Source organism: Talpa europaea (genome assembly GCF_964194135.1).
Source record: "Talpa europaea genome assembly, chromosome: 9".
Classification (NCBI taxonomy): domain Eukaryota; kingdom Metazoa; phylum Chordata; class Mammalia; order Eulipotyphla; family Talpidae; genus Talpa; species Talpa europaea.
The window spans coordinates 23797404-23815332 of NC_140076.1; the positions used below are offsets into that span (position 1 = coordinate 23797404).

At 41.8% G+C, this 17929-nt stretch overlaps 1 protein-coding gene across 1 annotated transcript in view; it reads left to right on the plus strand.

Moving 5' to 3' along the window:
• The window catches only part of MACF1 (microtubule actin crosslinking factor 1), a gene marked incomplete at both ends in the record, with an annotated part of 211499 nt that overhangs the window by 90843 nt on the left and 102727 nt on the right, over positions 1-17929 (plus strand). Inside the window, 7 exons of the mRNA XM_084243390.1 lie at positions 1576-1711; positions 5253-10679; positions 11199-11348; positions 12805-13020; positions 13108-13257; positions 15006-15239; positions 17540-17689. Of these exons, the coding sequence (XP_084099516.1) occupies positions 1576-1711; positions 5253-10679; positions 11199-11348; positions 12805-13020; positions 13108-13257; positions 15006-15239; positions 17540-17689 (6463 nt within the window). The remainder of the gene's footprint in view (positions 1-1575; positions 1712-5252; positions 10680-11198; positions 11349-12804; positions 13021-13107; positions 13258-15005; positions 15240-17539; positions 17690-17929) is intronic.

Here is a 17929-nt window from a genome sequence, read left to right on the forward strand (position 1 = left end):
CAAGGGCTTCTCAGTGCTTCTCAGCATGTAAAGGAAGCTCTAGGGAAGTAAAATGAAAATTATGATGGAAATCTCAGAAGCCAAGAGAGAACAGCATTCACAAAGAAGGAAATGTCAGAAGTCAAGAAAGGATTAAGACTGAGAAGTATCTGTCAGATTTGGCAAGTTGTAAGTTTCAGGTTACCCTGGCGAAAAGTTGGGAAATGATGTCTGATTTACTATGAGGGGGAGTACATGAGGTGAGGTTAGACCACTCTTTCCAGAAATTTGGCCAGAGGAAAGGGAAGAAATAGTATAGGAAATAATCAGTAGGATATATGATCAAGAAAGAGTTTTGTTTTCTGAAAAGTTCAGGGTGACTTAACTGTTTTTAGACTGACTCTCAAGAACCAAAAGGGAGAACAAGATTGTAGTACCAGGAAAAGGTGTCCCCAGGGAGGTAGGAAAGGATAAATTCCATTTATCGGTAGGTCGAAAGTACAGCCCTAAACAGGATTTGGGGCTGCTTTTCCTCTGAGGCCTGAGGGGAAGGTATTTATTCTAGGATTGAAGCCAGAGAGTGAGAGAATTAGTGTCTTATGGATTATATTTTCTTTTTTTGAAATAGGCAGAGTGATTTTTGACAGTTAGAGTGATGCTAAGGTGGGTACAAAAGGATTGCCTGGCAGTTGCCATAATAATTGCAAGGAAGTGTCAAAGTGCAGTGGATGTTAGGAAACAGTTGAGTTTTTCCTAGTGTCTGTGGGATTCCCTCCCCTCCCCTTCCTCTCATCATGGCTGGACTTAGCAACCCACACGTGGGAGCAGAGCCATCCAGTGGGGTGAGTCACCTGGGGCTGGAGTTTTGTCAGGTTAATGAGGAAAGGATGCAAGGAGGCCAGACTAATAAGTAAATGGTTGAGAGGATGGACCCTGGAGAAGCTCGGGAAGAAGGTGGGTTGTTAAAATATGAGTGGTAGGCCTCATTCTCAAAACATCATGTGGGTTGAGAAAGGGAAGTTGCAAGGATTCAAGATGGCGATTACTTCTAGGGAGAGAGAGAAGAATGGGACTGGTCACAAATACACATTTCTAAAAAGAGGATCCTGAGCAAATCTGGCAAGTTACTAAAATTTGGTTAAAACTGGACAGATGGGTAATGGATAAATGGGAGTTTATTCTTTTTTGCCTGTTTAGAATATTTCATTTCAAAAAGAGAATATGTGTAAGAGTAAAGAAAGGAAATGGGAAAGGCAGGGTTAGCATCAGAAGTTGCAACCAAATAGTGCATTCTTGAAGTTTAAAATTTTAGATGATAGCAGGTACAAGTTTGCCATGTGTGGGTGGGGCCAACGTGGAGCTGAGGGGATTTGTATTGAGAAGGTTACAGTACTATAAGCATAGAGCATGAGACAGTCGGTAACATTGACATCACGTGACTTGATGTGAGCTAGACAGTGGGACTCTGAGCTAGATGCCAGAGTGAGTTCACAATGACAAAGAAGAATCCACCAGGCAAGGTGGAGAAGTCATGATTTTGAGTCAAAAGTTCAGAGATGCTTTTGTCTTTAAGAACGTTAATGCTTCGTCTTTCAGGCTCTCCGAAAAAGAGAAGGAACAGATAGTTGAACAATTGAATGCCCTGAATAAAACTTATCATGGCCTTTGTGATGGCTCAGCAAACCAGCTTCAGCAACTTCAGAGCCAGTTAGCTCAACAGACAGAACAAAAGGTACTTTTAGTTTTTCTCTCCAAGTGTTGGGAGGGCACTTTCAAATGGTATGAAAGCAGCTTTGCTGATTGAGAGTCACGATCACTAGCTTTCCATGACCAGTATGACTTAATTTTTAACTTCACCTTAGCAACCATTTGTCTTGTGTTTCTTTACCGGGGTCCCACGATGTGTTGGTCAGTGAAAAGCCCTAGAAGGCATGTACAGCTAGCCCCACAGACCTGGTCCGTTGCTTGGGTCATCAGCCTTTTGTGACAGCAGTCAAGAAGAACATAAATTCTATGTTATTTCTGGCCTCAGGGCAGTAAGATTACTCCTCTCTGGCATTGTCACTCAAAAGTTGATAGCCAAGATTTCTGAATATTGGGACGAAAAAGCATGAACCTTTTCTCCCCATACTTTTTTTTCCATATCTACTAAAAAAAGAGAGAGAGAAATGTTCATTTTCAAAGCACACTGGTGGATTAGCTGTACTGACTAAGACGCTGGCTCCCCTCACCCATGGTCACCCCATCACGTGGTGTCTGTACTAGTTCCCACCTGTGTTCATCTCCTGACCATTTGGAAGTTGTTCAAGTTCCTGCTGGTTGTTCTAAGTTCTTCCTAGATACGTGTGTGTGTGTGTGTGTGTGTGTAAACGTACCATATCATATCCATGTGTCTCCGGGATATATCTGTGTTTGCCTGCTTATTTCCTATGTTGTGAAGCAGTGGCCATCTTATGTGGAACAGACCAAACTTAAGCTCACGTGGTAATCGAATTTGGTCAAGATGATTCTCAAAATGATGCTCAGATGAAGTACAGGTTGACTCTGGTCCTGGATATGACCTTTGTGCAGCAGGAACTAGAGTTGTAACAACCGCAATACAGAACCAGAGTTGTAACAACTGCAATACAGAGCCAGCAAAGATTCACTTGCAAGTTGACTTGCAAAAGAACGTGCTGGTTTAGCAGTCTCTGTAAGGTAACCCACTGCTAATGGCCTGTTGCTTCACCATATAAGGGAGTATGTGAAAAGTTTTAACAATTGCTTGCTGAGAACATCCAGTTCTCGTTTTGAAAGGTTATAAAGGGGGAGAAAAAGAAAGACAGAAAGAGCTGCCGAGCACACTCCATTGAGCATGATGTGTCCCTGTACCGTTTGTGTGTTTCATGTGAAGTATTGTTCTGATTAACTGACATCCTTGCTTACAAGTTTCACTAACCCTTTGGAGTTTAAGCACAAATGCACAAAGGGAAAAGAGGACGACCTGTTTGGGGTTCTTTTTTGCAAAAAAACAAAGTCGCATGCTGGACGCTAACACCAAGCTTACACTGTGTGTGCGATGCGGCTGAGCTGCTCCATAAGGCTCTGTCTCTTATCTGCCGAGGCGTGCCCGCGACTCCGGTAAGTAGACGCCTTTTATGTTTTCTCTCCTCCTCTCCCTCTGTCTCTGTTTGTTTAGGTCAGACAGCTCATGTTTGATGGAACTGAAATGGATTTGTCTGGATTACTTCCCAGCTTCCTGTCTGTCCTCAATTTAGAGGTGTCAGAAGGAACAATGTAGTGTTTCCTCTTTGGCTAGATCCCAACCCTTACCTGAGTATCAGCATTTCTGAGACTATGAATCTGACAGAAGACATTGCGTTCCCCAGAGAATCTTTTCCTTGCTCATATTTTCTGCTTCTGAATAGTCTCTGCATGGATTTTGAAAGAGGAATTTTTGAGCTATCTGAGAGTCAGAGGCCAGTGATTCTTCCTTCAATCTCGATAGAATAGACAGCTTGTGGATTCTCATAACATACATGTTTACATTTTACCAGCTAAACTCTCCATCCTAGATCTGTAAGCAAACTTGGGGGGAAGGTGGAGAATACCAAATGTATTTTAAATAGTGTGAAGAGTTCTATCAGCTATTCCACAGTCTGAGCACACACTGAGATGAGGTATGAGCCAAAGTCGGGCCTCACTGCCACCCACTCTGCGTCTCCCATGCGCAGCGTGCTACAGGCTCAGACTCCTCAGTGCATGTTTCTAAAATCTGGGGGAGAAATCAGTTAATGACTTTCAGGGTTTCCTTAATGGTAATCCACTTACTCATCAAATGTCTGTTTATGGAACTGCTGGTTCTGTTCCTAGATACTGCATGGGCAAAGTGTCTGTTCTTAGCCTGTTGGTATAGAGCATACTTCTTCCTGAAGTAGAAATGAAATGCATTATTTAGGAGGCAGGAAAGTGATTGGCAGTTATTTCAACAAGATCCCCCTTGGATAAGGTAAAGAGTTAAGTAGAAGTCAGAAAGTGATACCCACCAGAGGGATGGATAAAACCATCCGTAGAAGGTGAAGATTATGAAGGGGAACAAGAACAGCTAGAAAGTTGGAGAGTAACACCAGTGATGCAGTGTGCTGAGTGCTAGAGCTCCTGGGTCATTAACTTCTGAATACTTCATTGTGTGAGTAGAGGCTTCAAAATGGGAATTCTTTAGGAGCTGTTTTAGGATTTTTTTATTTTTTGCAAAAGTAGTTTTGGCAACCTAAAGCTTAGCCTTATTCACTGACCTGAGAGCCTAACTCCTGAAAAGAAACAACTCTACTATACTTGTCCTTCAGGCTCTTCCAGCTCTGACTGGGAGGCAGGACAGTAGCACCAGTTTTAGAGCTAGACCTCCCTCGAAATCCTGGACAAATTACCTCACCTCTCTTGTGCCTCATTTTCCTACATGCAACTTAAATGAAAATAATTGCTGTCATGGGATTGTTGGGGATTGAATATCAGTGCTCAGTGAATATATCAAGTCCTCAGTAAATAATTAAGTCTTCCACAAGTGGTAGCTATAATCATGGTGGTTCTACTGGTCTCACCCCAAAGAAAATTTAGTTGGTGGGTCCAGAGCAAGAGACCACAGTCTGTTCCTTCATTGACTTGCAACTTCCAACTCCCAGGAGTAATTTAACTCATCCTTGGGAGACTTCAGCACTGACCACTAAGAATGATTGCCCCAGTTGCTAAGCAGCTGCTTGAGTACTCTTCACAGGCTCATTTACTGGGGTGTACAACTGTCATGTGGCTATTGACACCTTAAACTCTCTTCTAATCCTGTGGACCTGTCCTGCTGCACTCGTCAGCAGGGAAGTGCTACTTGGAAGGTCTTCTGTATGAGTTGCAGCACTGAGAAGTTGCCACATGGGGTTGAATTCTCACTTTTGGGGAACTGGTATGTGTCTATAAGAACCTTTGCGGTAAATTAGTCTTAGAAAGAGCTTTCCTCTCACTTTCACTGCTTGCTACTTTATAGAGCTTATCACCTCAGGTGTGCTTAATGCGACCATCCCTCAAGTAATCGGTGAACTTCTGGCCATGTTAAACATCCTGTAGTTTAGAAAAATTCTTTTTTAGCATTAATACTGCCAGGCTTCAGAATGTCTGCTACATGTGGGCTCTCCTTCCAGGCTGGGTTCTTCTATGGTCAGAATTTTATAAACTATAGTTTTTTGACTCCTTTCAACAGCTCTGCTTCTCTGATTTTTTTTTCTTTTTTTTTTTTTTTTTTCTTTTAGGGTTGCAGAGCAGTTGCTGGGGTGATTGACCTAGGCACAGTGGAGATATTTCCCATCTTCAGAGCCATGCAAAAGGGCCTCATTGACCAAGATACAGGCCTTGTGCTCCTGGAATCCCAGGTTATCATATCTGGCCTCATTGCTCCTGAGACCACAGAAAAGCTCTCTTTGGAGGAGGGCCTAGCTAGAAACCTCATTAATCCCCAGATGTACCAACAGCTCCGAGAGCTACAGGATGCCCTGTCCTTAATATTCAGGCATACTGAGAACAAAGGTCCTCTTTCTGTGGTGGAAGCAATTGAAAAGAAAATAATCAGTGAGAGAGTTGGACTGAAGATCTTAGAAGCTCACGTGGCAACTGGAGGTTTTAGTCTCCCCTCTAATGAGAACTATGTTAACCTCGAGGAGGCTTTCCAGCAAGGCCTCATTTCCGCCCAGTTTCATTCAGTGTTTGAGTCTCATCTGAGATCTTCCAAGAATTTAATCGATCCCAACACAGCTGAGAAAGTCAGTTTGCTGGATCTGATGCATAGATGCATTGTGCACCAAGAATCAGGGCTGAAATTGTTGCCTGTCAAGCAACTGGCAGGGGGAATGGTAAGCCTGAAATCAGGCCGGAAGGTTAACATTTTCCGTGCAGTTCAGGAAGGGCTAATAGATAGGCAGGTCACTGTCCGGCTGCTGGAAGCTCAGCTTTTTGCTGGTGGCATAGTAGATCCAAGAACAGGACACAGACTTACAGTGGATGAGGCTGTGAGACATAATTTGATTGACCAAGATATGGCCTGTGCTATTCTCATAAGGCAGCTTCAGACAGGAGGCATCATAGACCCCGTCACTGGGCATAGACTGACACTAGATGAAGCAGTAAGCAAAGATCTGGTAGCTCCTAAGATTGCCCTTGTGATTCTGGAGTCCCTTTGGTCATTCATGGGGTTTCTATGGCCAGAATCTGGAGAGATCCGACCAATTACAGATGCCCTGGAGCAAGGTATTGTGTCTTCTGAACTAGCTTGTAAAATCCTTAGTGGCCGACAGCATATCAAGGCTCTGTTTCTACCGGCAACCACAGAGATTCAGTCCTGGAAAGAAGCAATAAAAAATGGCATCTTAGACAGAGATCTTGCCAATAAATTAAAATCAATTTGCATACCTGATGTGATGCCCCACATGCAATTAGCAGGCTCTTCAGAACGAAGCAAATTGAACATTAGTCCTGCAACGGCAGGTCTGCCAGGTGGCAAGGGCCAAGCAGAGGGCTTAACAAGTCGTCGTGATAAGCTTTTTTTTGAACTCATGACTCACAGCTGTATTAATGTGCAGAATGGACAAAGGCTGCTGCTGCTAGACGACAAGCTGATAGAGACCCTAATGGCAATAGGTGAATGTCAAGCAAGTCCTCCAGAAGTACTTGGAATTAGGCACCAAAAGCTAGAAACTCCTGGGGAATTACATGAACCAATGGATGTGAAAATGACAGAGTCTTTCTGTGATGAGCCGACTGCAAGGCTGTGTGAGCTCCAGTTTTCTTCTCAGAACACCGAGTACCCTGATGAAGCAAGCTGCAATGAAGCAAAAGGCTCAAAGGTTTTTATCGAAACAGAAGCCCCCTCTATAGAAAACCCTGAAAGGGGCCTATTTGTTGAGGAACAAAAAGTGAGAAACCCAAATGTCGATACTTTGAAGTTGAAAAGTAAAGTCAAATCAGAGTTAAAAAGGCAATTGTTTGGTGTCAAAAAGGACGACCAAACAGATGTATCTGCCAGAGAAGATATCAGCAGAGAATTTCTCCTTATGATACCTCCTGAGAAAGTGGAAGATAGGACCATGGTGGTGGACAAAGATTCTTTTTCTGTTGAAACACCAAGGGAAGAATGGCAGACTCTCAGAAAGACTTTGTGTCAGAAAGAGCAAGAACGAATGCTTGACATCGAATGTATTCCAGGTGAAACTGAAAGACTTCTTATAAAACCCCAAAGCACAACTTCACAATTTCAGGTAGCGAAAACGCAAGATCTGGAATCAGAACTAAAGAATGAGAATGGTACAGATACTCATTCTCTGGACAAAAAGACGGCCTTGAATAAAGCATTTCCAGATAGAGATGAGCATAAGCAAAGAGGAGAAGGACTTAACATTGCAGGCGGCGGTGTGGTGATGTCAGGAGAGATGGACAGAGAGGCTGATGGGAATGAAACTTCCCTGTCACATGATCATCCTTCACAATTGCTTGAAGAAGCCTCCTTAAACTTATTATCTGCACAATTACTCGATGGCGGCATCTTTCATGAACAAACAGGTCAAAAGCTGTTACTAAATGAAGCAGTAGCCCAAGGTGTTGTGCCCAGTCACACTGCTGTGAAGCTTATGGCAAAGCTGAACATGTTTCGAGGTTTCTTTGACTCTCAGACCCGAGAGTTTTTGACAACTGAAGAAGTCATCAATGAAGGTTTGATGGATGAGAAATTACTGCATAATGTCCTCATGACAGACAAAGCTATCAGTGGGATCTTAGACCCCCGGACCCACACCCTCTGCTCTGTGAAGGAAGCAGTTACAGCTGGACTTATAGACACACAAACAGCCACCAGAATTTTAGAGGGGCAGGTCGTGACTGGTGGAATTGTTGACCTGAAACGAGGCAAAAAGGTTTCAGTAACTTTGGCCTCAAATCTTGGCTTGGTAGATAGTGCTGACCAGACAGAGCTTATAAATCTGGAGAAAGCTTCCAAAGGCAGAGATGCTGAAAAAATAGTTAGGGAGAGGTTAATTAGCTTACAAATGGAAACAACTGGAATTGTGGACTCTGAGAGCAAAACCCCTTTAACAGTTGTACAGTCCATTGACAGAGGACTTTTGGCAAGAAAGGAGGCCATTCAGTTGTTGGCGAAGCAGGTGGTAGATGGAGGTATCATTCACCATATATCTGGGATGAGACTTTCTGTTGATAATGCCTTTAAACATGGTATTATTGATGAAGATTTAGCCAAAGAACTCAAAAAAGTTGAGAACTTAAACCTGCATCAGTTTTTACATCCTGAAACAAAAGAAACGATTTCTCTCCCTGAAGCTATAAAATTAGATCTAGTTACCCCAGACTTAAAAACAGAAATCCAGGAAATTCAGGCCCTGACCGGCAACTTTGTGGATCTCCTTTCTGGCCAGAAATTGACCTTGGCAGAAGCCAAAAAAGAAGGACTGCTAGCTAATAAAGCAGTATTGTCTTCAGGAATGATGCATGAGGTTGTAGACCCTGAGAATTACAGAATTGTTCCCTTTTCAGAATTAGTAAAGAAATGTAAGATTGATATTGAATCTGGACGGAGGTACCTAGAAGTAATTCCCTTCTCAGACATTAAAGATGAAGTGAGTGACAAAGTACTTACGTTGGCTCAGGCAACTCAGCTGGGAAAAGTAGACTTTGCCTCTATGCTGAAGATTCTGGAAGCCCAGGCAAATACTGGTGGAATCATTGATACTACTACAGGAAATAAACTGACATTGGCATTAGCTCTGAAACAGAAATTAGTGGATGAAAACATGGTCAGAACTATTGCATCTCATCAGGTCTTAAATGGAGGAATTGTTGACATATTTAGCAATCAGAGAGTCACTTTAAAGGAAGCAATTGAGAAGCAATTTATCAGCCCTGAACTGGCAGCCATGATCCAAGTGGACACTTCAGAACTCTGTGATCACAGGACTCAGATTAAAATGCAAGATGAAATTGAAGTACGTGGATTAAAGAAGGAATTTCTAGAAAAAGAAATGGTAACTACTTGTAATCGGACTGCTGAAATGAACTGCAGTGAAGGTGAAAGAAAGAAGTTATTTCAAATGGAAAGTCAATCTGCACAAGAAAAGGGTAAAGCAAGAATTTCCAGTGACGAGCGGGCGAAAAAGAGCAGGGGAATATTGTTAACGGAATTGGAGGGCAAGGATCCAGAGGCTAGAGAATCTGTCAGTGTCATAATTCCTAGTGACCTTAAAGGAAAACCGCTGGGCCATGTTTCATTGACGCTGCCTCACTCAGCGGCCCAAGAGTTTACACCTGAAGCAGTCGCTAGTAGTAACATGGGAAAAAACATAAATGAAGTAGTGGCACAAACAGAAATTATTTCTCATACAAAACAGTCCATGTCAGGTCTAGATTCTAAAGAAGTAAGGGAAAAACGAGGAGATATTATTTCAGAAGTACAACAATCAAATTGTGACACCCCCAGCAAATTGCTGAGTGAGCAGTTGATGCAGAAGCCAGTGAGTACCAAGGAGAAAAGAAAGAGAAAGAAGAGGGAGATGGTTGTAAAGGAAAGTATCAAAACAGGCAAACCTACTGTTCTTTCAGAGGAAAAGCTGAATCAGGAAACTAGAGGTGACAATGATTCCAATATGAAGAGTCAACCCATGGAAATAATCGTAACTGAAAAAGGGAAAGAAGCTGAGAGAGAGCTGGGATTTTCTGTTACTTGTAAAACAGAAGACTCTTCTTCTCAAATGATGCCTGAAGGGATTTCTATAAGAAATCAAGATGCCTTAACATTCTTTAGGTCCAATGAGGCCAATGAAGGAGAAGTTAAAGATTTAAGCCTCTGTTTGACTTTAAAACCAGAAGAAAATTTATCTCAAGGAATTACTTCTGGGGCTCAGAGTGAGCCATTCTCTTCTGTGCTCTCCAGATCTGAAGGATTGCTCTACCAGGAATCATTTGGAAAACCCCAAGTTGCCGACACATCTGGAATTTCCATAACAGACAAGTCTTTCCAAGGGACCACCAGACAGGAGACCAACTATTGTCAAGATTTTGGTGTTACTTTTAAAACTAAGGATACCAAAGATCTGATTGTCTCATCTAATGAGTATAAAGAAAAAAAATACCAAGAAGTATCTCCCGACTCAACGAGAGCTCTTAAATTACAGGAAGAAATTACATTTTCTAGAGTAGACCCGAAAGAAACCAATTATCCAGAATTCTCAGATCGAAAAGACCTTCATTATCAGGAGAACAAAAAGGATCACGAGCTTGGTGGAACTTTCAAATCTGAAGTAGAAATCACTCAGGAAATAACTGGAGAGGAATTTCTAGAAGGCACAGACCCTCTAGCTACAGGTACAGAAGCAGGGTCCTTTGAAGGCATAGTGACTCAGGGGGATCCCAGAGTTTTGCTGTCCCTTCTTCCAGAGAAACAGCTTAAAGATATGTCTCAAAAAGAGAGTATAGGACAACAGGATGCCACCCTTAGTCCCACTATTCCAGAGACCAGTGAAGAAAAGACAGTGCTCCTAACATGTCCTGCACTGAAGACCGACAAGAAGACGCCACAGGAAATGCTCAGAGAAAGCCCTGACAGTGAGCAGATGCCCTCCCCGACTGTACCTGTGGGAAAAGGAAATGAAGGTGCAACCCCAGAGCCCTTCAGAGCAACTAAAGTGAGTTTTCTTGTATGTGTTCTAACTAGTTTAATGCTAAAATTCCTGACTAGAGGATGAGTTTACATATGTATAATTGTATTCATAAATACATTTTGTGACACTAGATGCTTCTTGAAGGTATAACTAAGCTTATTATCATCTGTGTAGGATAGTTATAAAGAAATTAGGCAACGGGTCTGAATGTCTTTCTCAAATTTGCAAGAGTTATAAGTTAGAGACTGACCCAAAATATTGGGGTGGCGCTACCTAAAATTAGAATAGCTTTGGGAAACTTTGCTAAGATGATGCTTGTAGGTTGGTAGTTATTAGCTTCTGCTCCCTTTGGAAATTAATAAGATCACTTTTTTGTCTTGATTTGAGATAACGTAGATAAAATAACATGTTTTATTTAATTCTAGCATATGTATAGTAAAAATTGCTTCTTTCTACTTCTCTATCAATAAGACCCTTCCTGCTTTAAAAAGCAAACTTAAAGGAGAATATAAGAACTGAATTAGTTTTCTTTTGACTTCGCAGAATGTATTTAACCGGCGACTCTGTCTAGAACATGACGAAAAGTTGGTGTCCTATCTCTCTCTATTACGAGACATTGAGATGAGAACCAAGCAGATTCAACCTGTGGAGCTAAACCTGGCCAAGCTACAGGATCTGCTCTGCCAGGCCAAGGTAGGTTCCCAGAGACTTCTGCTAGGCCCATCAGCTGGAAGGAAATAGAGATTACTTGGGAAGAAAGCACCACCACTTAAAGGACAAAAAATAGATTAAAAAGTACAATTGGAGATCTTTGTTAAAACATCAATTTCTCATAGAAACCAGGAGAGAAGAGATGGAAAAGAGCACTGGTCAGCCAGCACCTGAACTATAGTAGATCACTGTGTACAATGAGGACTAGAAGGGGACTTAACACCTCAGAGGTGCTGGTGACCCTGACAAGAACAGTTTTAATGGAGTGGTAGTCTATAAGCTAGGTTGCAATGAGAATAAATGAGGCTGGAAGGTAGGGATAATTAGTGTAGATTTTTCTTTCCAGAAGCTTTTCCTTGACCACAGTCAAGAAAGAGGTAGGACACAGCTAGAGGAGATGAACTGAAAGAGGAATATTTTGAGTGACTTCTGGTCCTGAGGAAAAAAGAACCTCCAAATAGACAAGGAGAACTTGAAGTTAGGGGAGAGAGAAAGTGATGACTGATGGACACAGAAGGATGTAGAATTAGCCTCAAGAAGGAGGAAGAGTAGCTCTTCACTGGAACTGGAGATGAAGAGTCGTCACAGAATTGGACTCACAATGAGGACAGAGATTGTAGAGGCTTCCCAGTCCTCAGCCCAACCTCGGAGGATGACGAAAGGGGCAGAGATGAACCTGCCTTGCAGAGCTACCAAGCTTTTCCTTTTCCACAGCTTGGGTCTGACTTCCCCGCTGAGGATCAGAATGTTGTAGAGTTGCTGAGTGGGAGGGCTGGTTTGGGAAACTCCTTGTGCTCTTTGGTTCTGCTCAATTAGAATTTGGAGTGGAAGTATGTCATCCTTTGATTGACTTATTTCTTGTAAAGTTATATAAGACACAATGATGATCCTGTACAGGCAGCCATAGTGGAGGAAGAGCCGCTTTGAGTCAGAAGTCCTGACTACTGCTTACCAGCTGGGTGACTTTGGAGAGGGAGGAGGGCTTTCACATTTTCATGCAATGTAAATCCACAGTAATAATATCTACTCTGCCTACATCAAGAATTAGTGATTGTCAGTGCAAAGTAATAATCAAAATCAACAAGCAACTATAAACCAGAGACACACTATGGAGGGGGGGGTGGTTTAGGAAGGGGCGGGGAGAGGAAGAACTAGAGTCAAAATAAGGGGAGGGGTGCAATTGTATGGGGAATATAACCAAAATGAAAATGCATACATTGTGCAAAGATGAAAAATGATGTAAGAATTATATAAAATAAATTATTTTTTAAAAAAGAATTAGTGATTGTGAGAACCCAACAAACTAATAAACGTGTATAGAACATGCTATGAGCCCTGAAGCCCATATCCCCAAGAGTTGAGAGGCGAATGTGTTCACAGCTGATCCCTAGAGTGAGGTTTCTAGTCTTGATTTTGTGACTCCACTTTACTTCCTCAGATGTTAGACAAAGAGTTAAAGGATCTGTCCTCTGTGGTGAGTCAGGAATTGGAGTGTGTGAATCAGATTATCATCAGCCAGCCTCAAGAAGTCCCTGCTCAGCTACTTAAGGCTCTAGAGAAAGATGCCAAGAATCTCCAAAAGTCCCTCAGCTCTGTGAGTGACACCTGGAGTTCTAGACTCCTTCACCTCCAGAATGCTATGGATGCAAAAAAGGTGGCTTCTTGTTTTTATTCACAAAGGGTTCACAAAGTCGGGGCAGGCTTGGAGATTTTTACAGTCTAATTTGCTAATTATTTCTAGGTGAGTGTGTTAAATGAGCACAAACAACTAGAAGGCAGACTTCAAGAGCTGAGAGCCTGGGTTGACAGTACCCACCTAACTCTGAACAGCAAGGACTATGACAGTGAGACAGACACCAGTAGCCTGAAGCTCTGTCTCCAACAGCATGAGGTAAATGGCACCTGTTCTCAAGCATGTCTTGTTTGTCCTTTGAGTTGTATCACTTTTATTTTCCTGCTAGGTAAATCAGTATCTCTGTATTTTTCAGAGAAAGTTTGGTTTTCCCTTTCAGAAATAAAGTCTGCTATGTTCAGTCTCGTAGCTTATCTTACCCCCAGCTCTTCAGTGATTATGATTATTTCTCCATTCAGCTAATTTCTGAGAGTCTATGGTAGCTTATTTTTTTTTTAAGATTTATTTATTTGTTTGTTTGTTTGTTTGTTTGTTTTGTTTATACATGCACTGGGTACAGTCAGAAGCACGGGAGGGTGAGAGAATTCACCAGAGCCAGAGCGGGGGGCAGAGCAGGCAGACTGAAGTACACTGCTGAGGGGAGCAGCGGGCGGCAGGAGAGGTCTGCGCACCATGTGGGACCCTCCTCCGGTGGCCGGGGAGCAGCTGGGGATCAAACTGGCGCTGATGAGGCCACGGGCAGCTTCGCAACCCAGCGCTCAACCGCTGTGCCACCGGGGAGGCCCAGTGGTAGCTTATTGTTATCAACGTCAACTCCTCTTTATGAGTCAACGTCTGGTATTCATTCCTTGTTCCTGTTTTGCCCAAGATCTAACCCTACACCCCCACACACTTGTGTCACAGAAATTTTTGATCAGTGATACGGAGCATGAGCTGGCAAGCTTTTTCCTGTAAAGGGCCAGTAAATATATTAGACCTCCCAGGTCATGCAAATGGCCCATTTATGTCACAGCCACCAAAATGCCACTGAAACATGAAGGCAGACATAATACATAAGTACTGGTTGTGGCACGTTCCTATACAAACTGATTTACAAAAGCAGGTGGCTGGCACGTTTGGCCCATTGCTTTTAGTTTGCCAGCACACTAAAGAGAGATGCTTTCTTCTTATTAAGCCCTGATCTAATTGATTCTTTTTTAATAAGTCGGTGAGAGAAAGGTAAAAACTGAAATATATAAGAACCAGAGTAATATCAGCCACTACTCCCATTGGTTGATCCACCCTCTGCTGTAGATTACTCTCAGTTTCAAAGTGATAGAGACATAGATATCTTAATTGTTTTCATTGCATCCGGTATAACACAGCTGATGATCACTAAATGTTTGTGGGAAAATTGCATATTTGAATGTCTGAAAGCAGATAATTCTAGTGTTTAGACAGTTCTTACTGCTTTAAGGGAGCAATGTTCCTTTTATTTAAGAGAGTCTAACTGTAATCTTTTACAGTTTAAAAATGTAGAAGGAACATTAGTGTAAAAATAAAATTGTAGTAAACCACAAATAAGTTGAATGTTTTCTCACTTCGGCCTACCAGTGACTGCTCAACAAAGGCAAAGAGATATTTGAGCCTAAGAAAATACAATTAGATACATTTGTCTCAGGTCAGTTCATGTTATACTTTCTAAGACTTTAAAAAAAATTCTTTTACTGATATCTGGGATTAGCAATAGTGTAATTCTGTTAATATAAATAACCAAAAGTGCCCTGTATTTTTAAATGAAGGCCAAGTAATGGTAGTCTAATTTATGAGGACTTTGGAGAGACCAGAAGCAAGAGAGACTTTAGTGCTGGTTTTGCCTAGGAATTATTGGTGTCAGTTATTAAAAAAAACAGGAACTTAACCTTTTTGATTATGTTGGTTTTCTGATTAGAACCAACAGCTTCTCATAACAGGTTTAAAAGTTTCATTTCTATCTTTTTTTTTTTTTCTTTCCCTACTTACCTTAGGATTTGAAGCTGCCTGTGGCTGAAAGGAAATCGCAGCTGGATGCTCTTGCTTTCGATATTCAGTTCTTTATCTCTGAGCATGCCCAAGACTTGTCCCCTCAGCAGAATCGACAGGTGCTGAGGCTTCTGAATGAAGTGCAGAGGTCCTTCCAGGGCCTGGAGGAGCAGACTGCAGCTCAGATGGATGCCTTGCAGGGCCGCCTTCAACAAATGGAGCAGGCAGCCCAGGTCAAGGTCAGACTGAACCGGCAGTTGGGCTCCATTTGTCTTTTGGGAAGTCCTCTGTCTTTGGGTTTTTTGCCCAGACTCCACCTGTCATGATCCAGTAGCCTGCGTTTACCAAATCTGAAATTTCATATCATTCAGGCCAGCTTGGTTCTGGTCTCAGAGGCAGCTGTTCTGGCTGTTTTTCCTGCCATGTTTTGGTTTTATGTGTGCGTGTGAGAGAATGTGTGTACATGTGTATACATGTGCAGGTGTGTTCTTTGTGGGGAGACTGCCCTCGCTGTGTCTCACTAACTTTCAGATGATACCGCATCCCTAGCCCGTCTTCCTCCTGCTTCTCCCTCAGCATTCTTTTGAGGGTCTTGAGGAACATTTAGGTTCTCTGAGCTTTTTGGAAGAATGGTTCTAAAGACAGTTTTATTCTGGGGCTTTTCAAATGATAAACTATGAGATTCCTTGGAGACCTTTAAAGAGCTGACAAAGAAATTTTTATCAGAACTGCATTAACTTTGTAATAATTATTTAATAAATATTTGATATTTATACTTAATATCTAATTAGTGATTATTTAACCTTTTAAATAATGATTATTTTCTAGCACTTCTCACACTGCTGTGCCCAGTGCTTATTCAGTTACGGACAGTGTGGAGAAGCATGGGTGATGCATTTTGAAAAGAAAGAAAATCTACCCAGCCTGCCATTCTCCATCATAATTCTCTTCCTTTAAAACTCAGCATAATTGCATTAATGGTAACAATATAGTCTTAGAATACCAAGAATGATGCTTTTGTGCCATTTTTGCTGTTTGAATAACTCCTTGGAATTCAGCAAGATGATATTAGAATTGTTATTATCACCAGCAAATATGTCTCAGGGTCTCCTTTATTAAATATTGTGGAAAGTATTGTTGTTGAGCCTTTGAGTTAGGTTTAAAGGAACTTAAGTTGTAGTTGGTTTCCTGTGCACCTATCACTGCTTAATTGTTTCACTGTATTGAAATTGAAATCAAATACTAGTGAAATGTTTTAGATTACCTTCAACAAATGGGATTGACCACCCAATCTGAGATTTACAGTGTCCTCACTTGGAAATTTATATAGCATGGGGTGGCCTTTGGCTAATCAAAGGAAAAGCATTGGTCTGAGCCACCTTTGAAGACAGGGTAGGCCTCTGGTCTGTAACACATGACAGAACTACATGTGAACATTCTCTCTGAGCATGTCAATTAATTCCACAGTGTTTATTAATCTTGTTATTGTCAGAAATGCTCTGCTTCTCTCTATATTTGCTCTGAATGCATGTGTATGTCTGTGTGTTAACTTGTTTGCTTTGCTTTTTTCAGATTCAGTCTGCACCCATCCTAACCCATGAAGATCCTGTTTTACAGCTGAAGAGCTCTTAGGAGTTCTCTTCCAGAGCCCTTCTATTTGTCCTAAAGAGGGGGAGAAAGGGCCAATGTGGGCACCTGTTTGTAAGTGCAGGTGACTAAAACGCCATCAGAAGGTAGAAAGTGGTGGAAAACTATTTTAGAAGGATGGTCAGGAGAACACATCATGCTCAATCACTCAGTCAGGTGCTTCAGTGTCACGCAACGGAAATGAGAGCTGGGAAAGGGTCAGGCACAGAAACATATTCCCTCTCTCCCCTGGGACCTTGCTTTTCCTGTTTGATACCAGTGCAGACTTCTGAAGGACTGAGCCAGCTGCTATTCTTGACCATTTGCCTTCTCAAAATAGCCAAACCCCTCATACCTGGCATGTAATCATTCTATCTAATGCATTTGTGAGACATCTGATTTATAAAGTCAGCTCAATTATTAAGTAGCTCAATTAGCTTATAAATTATCCAGTTTCTTGACTTTTTTCTTCTGTCCCATCCTTCTAATTTTTCATATTTTGACAAAATATGTAGCATGTCCTCCGATTCAGGGGCAGAAATTGAACAAAGCCATTAATTTGTTGTCATCTCCTATGAATCTATTATCAGTGGATTTCAGACATCTGAATTCTCTGTTCTCTATTTCTATGGATAATAGCAACAGTCTGGCACACGAGTTTCCAACCAAAACCTGGGAGCATTCACTCCTGAAATTACCTCTGACTGTATAATCTGGAATGCAGGCCTACATCAGTGACTGTCCCAATGAGGGGAGCTTTCTGAATATGATTTCTGTGCCTTTTCCTGTTCTAGTCTCCCACCAACTTTTCCATCCTTGAAATAAAACCTCCTGTTTTACATTTCAGGGAGTTACCTTGTATTTGTAAAATGAGAATTATTAATTATCTTTGGCCCCTTTGCATTTTAATTAGACCCTGCAAAAACAACAAAATACCTGTCACCAGAAACTGGAGGATCTCTGCAGTTGGATAGGACAGACGAAAAGAGCACTGATGGGCCACCAAGGTAGAGTCACCCAGCAGGGGCTCTCTGATTTGCAGAAGAACCAAAGCGACCTAAAGGTTAGTGTGGGTTCATCTACTTTTTCATTCCTTTAACAAATATTTATAAAAGCTCTCTGTGTGCCAGACACAGAGCTTAGTGCTAGCAACAAAATGGTAAACAGACATCATCCCTGTTCTCATGAAACTCACAGTCTAGTGGGAGGGGCAGACATGACAGATAATCACAACAATGAACATACTAACTGTGGTGTTAGGAACACAACAGTATAAGGGAAAAGGTATATGAGAATATGGAAC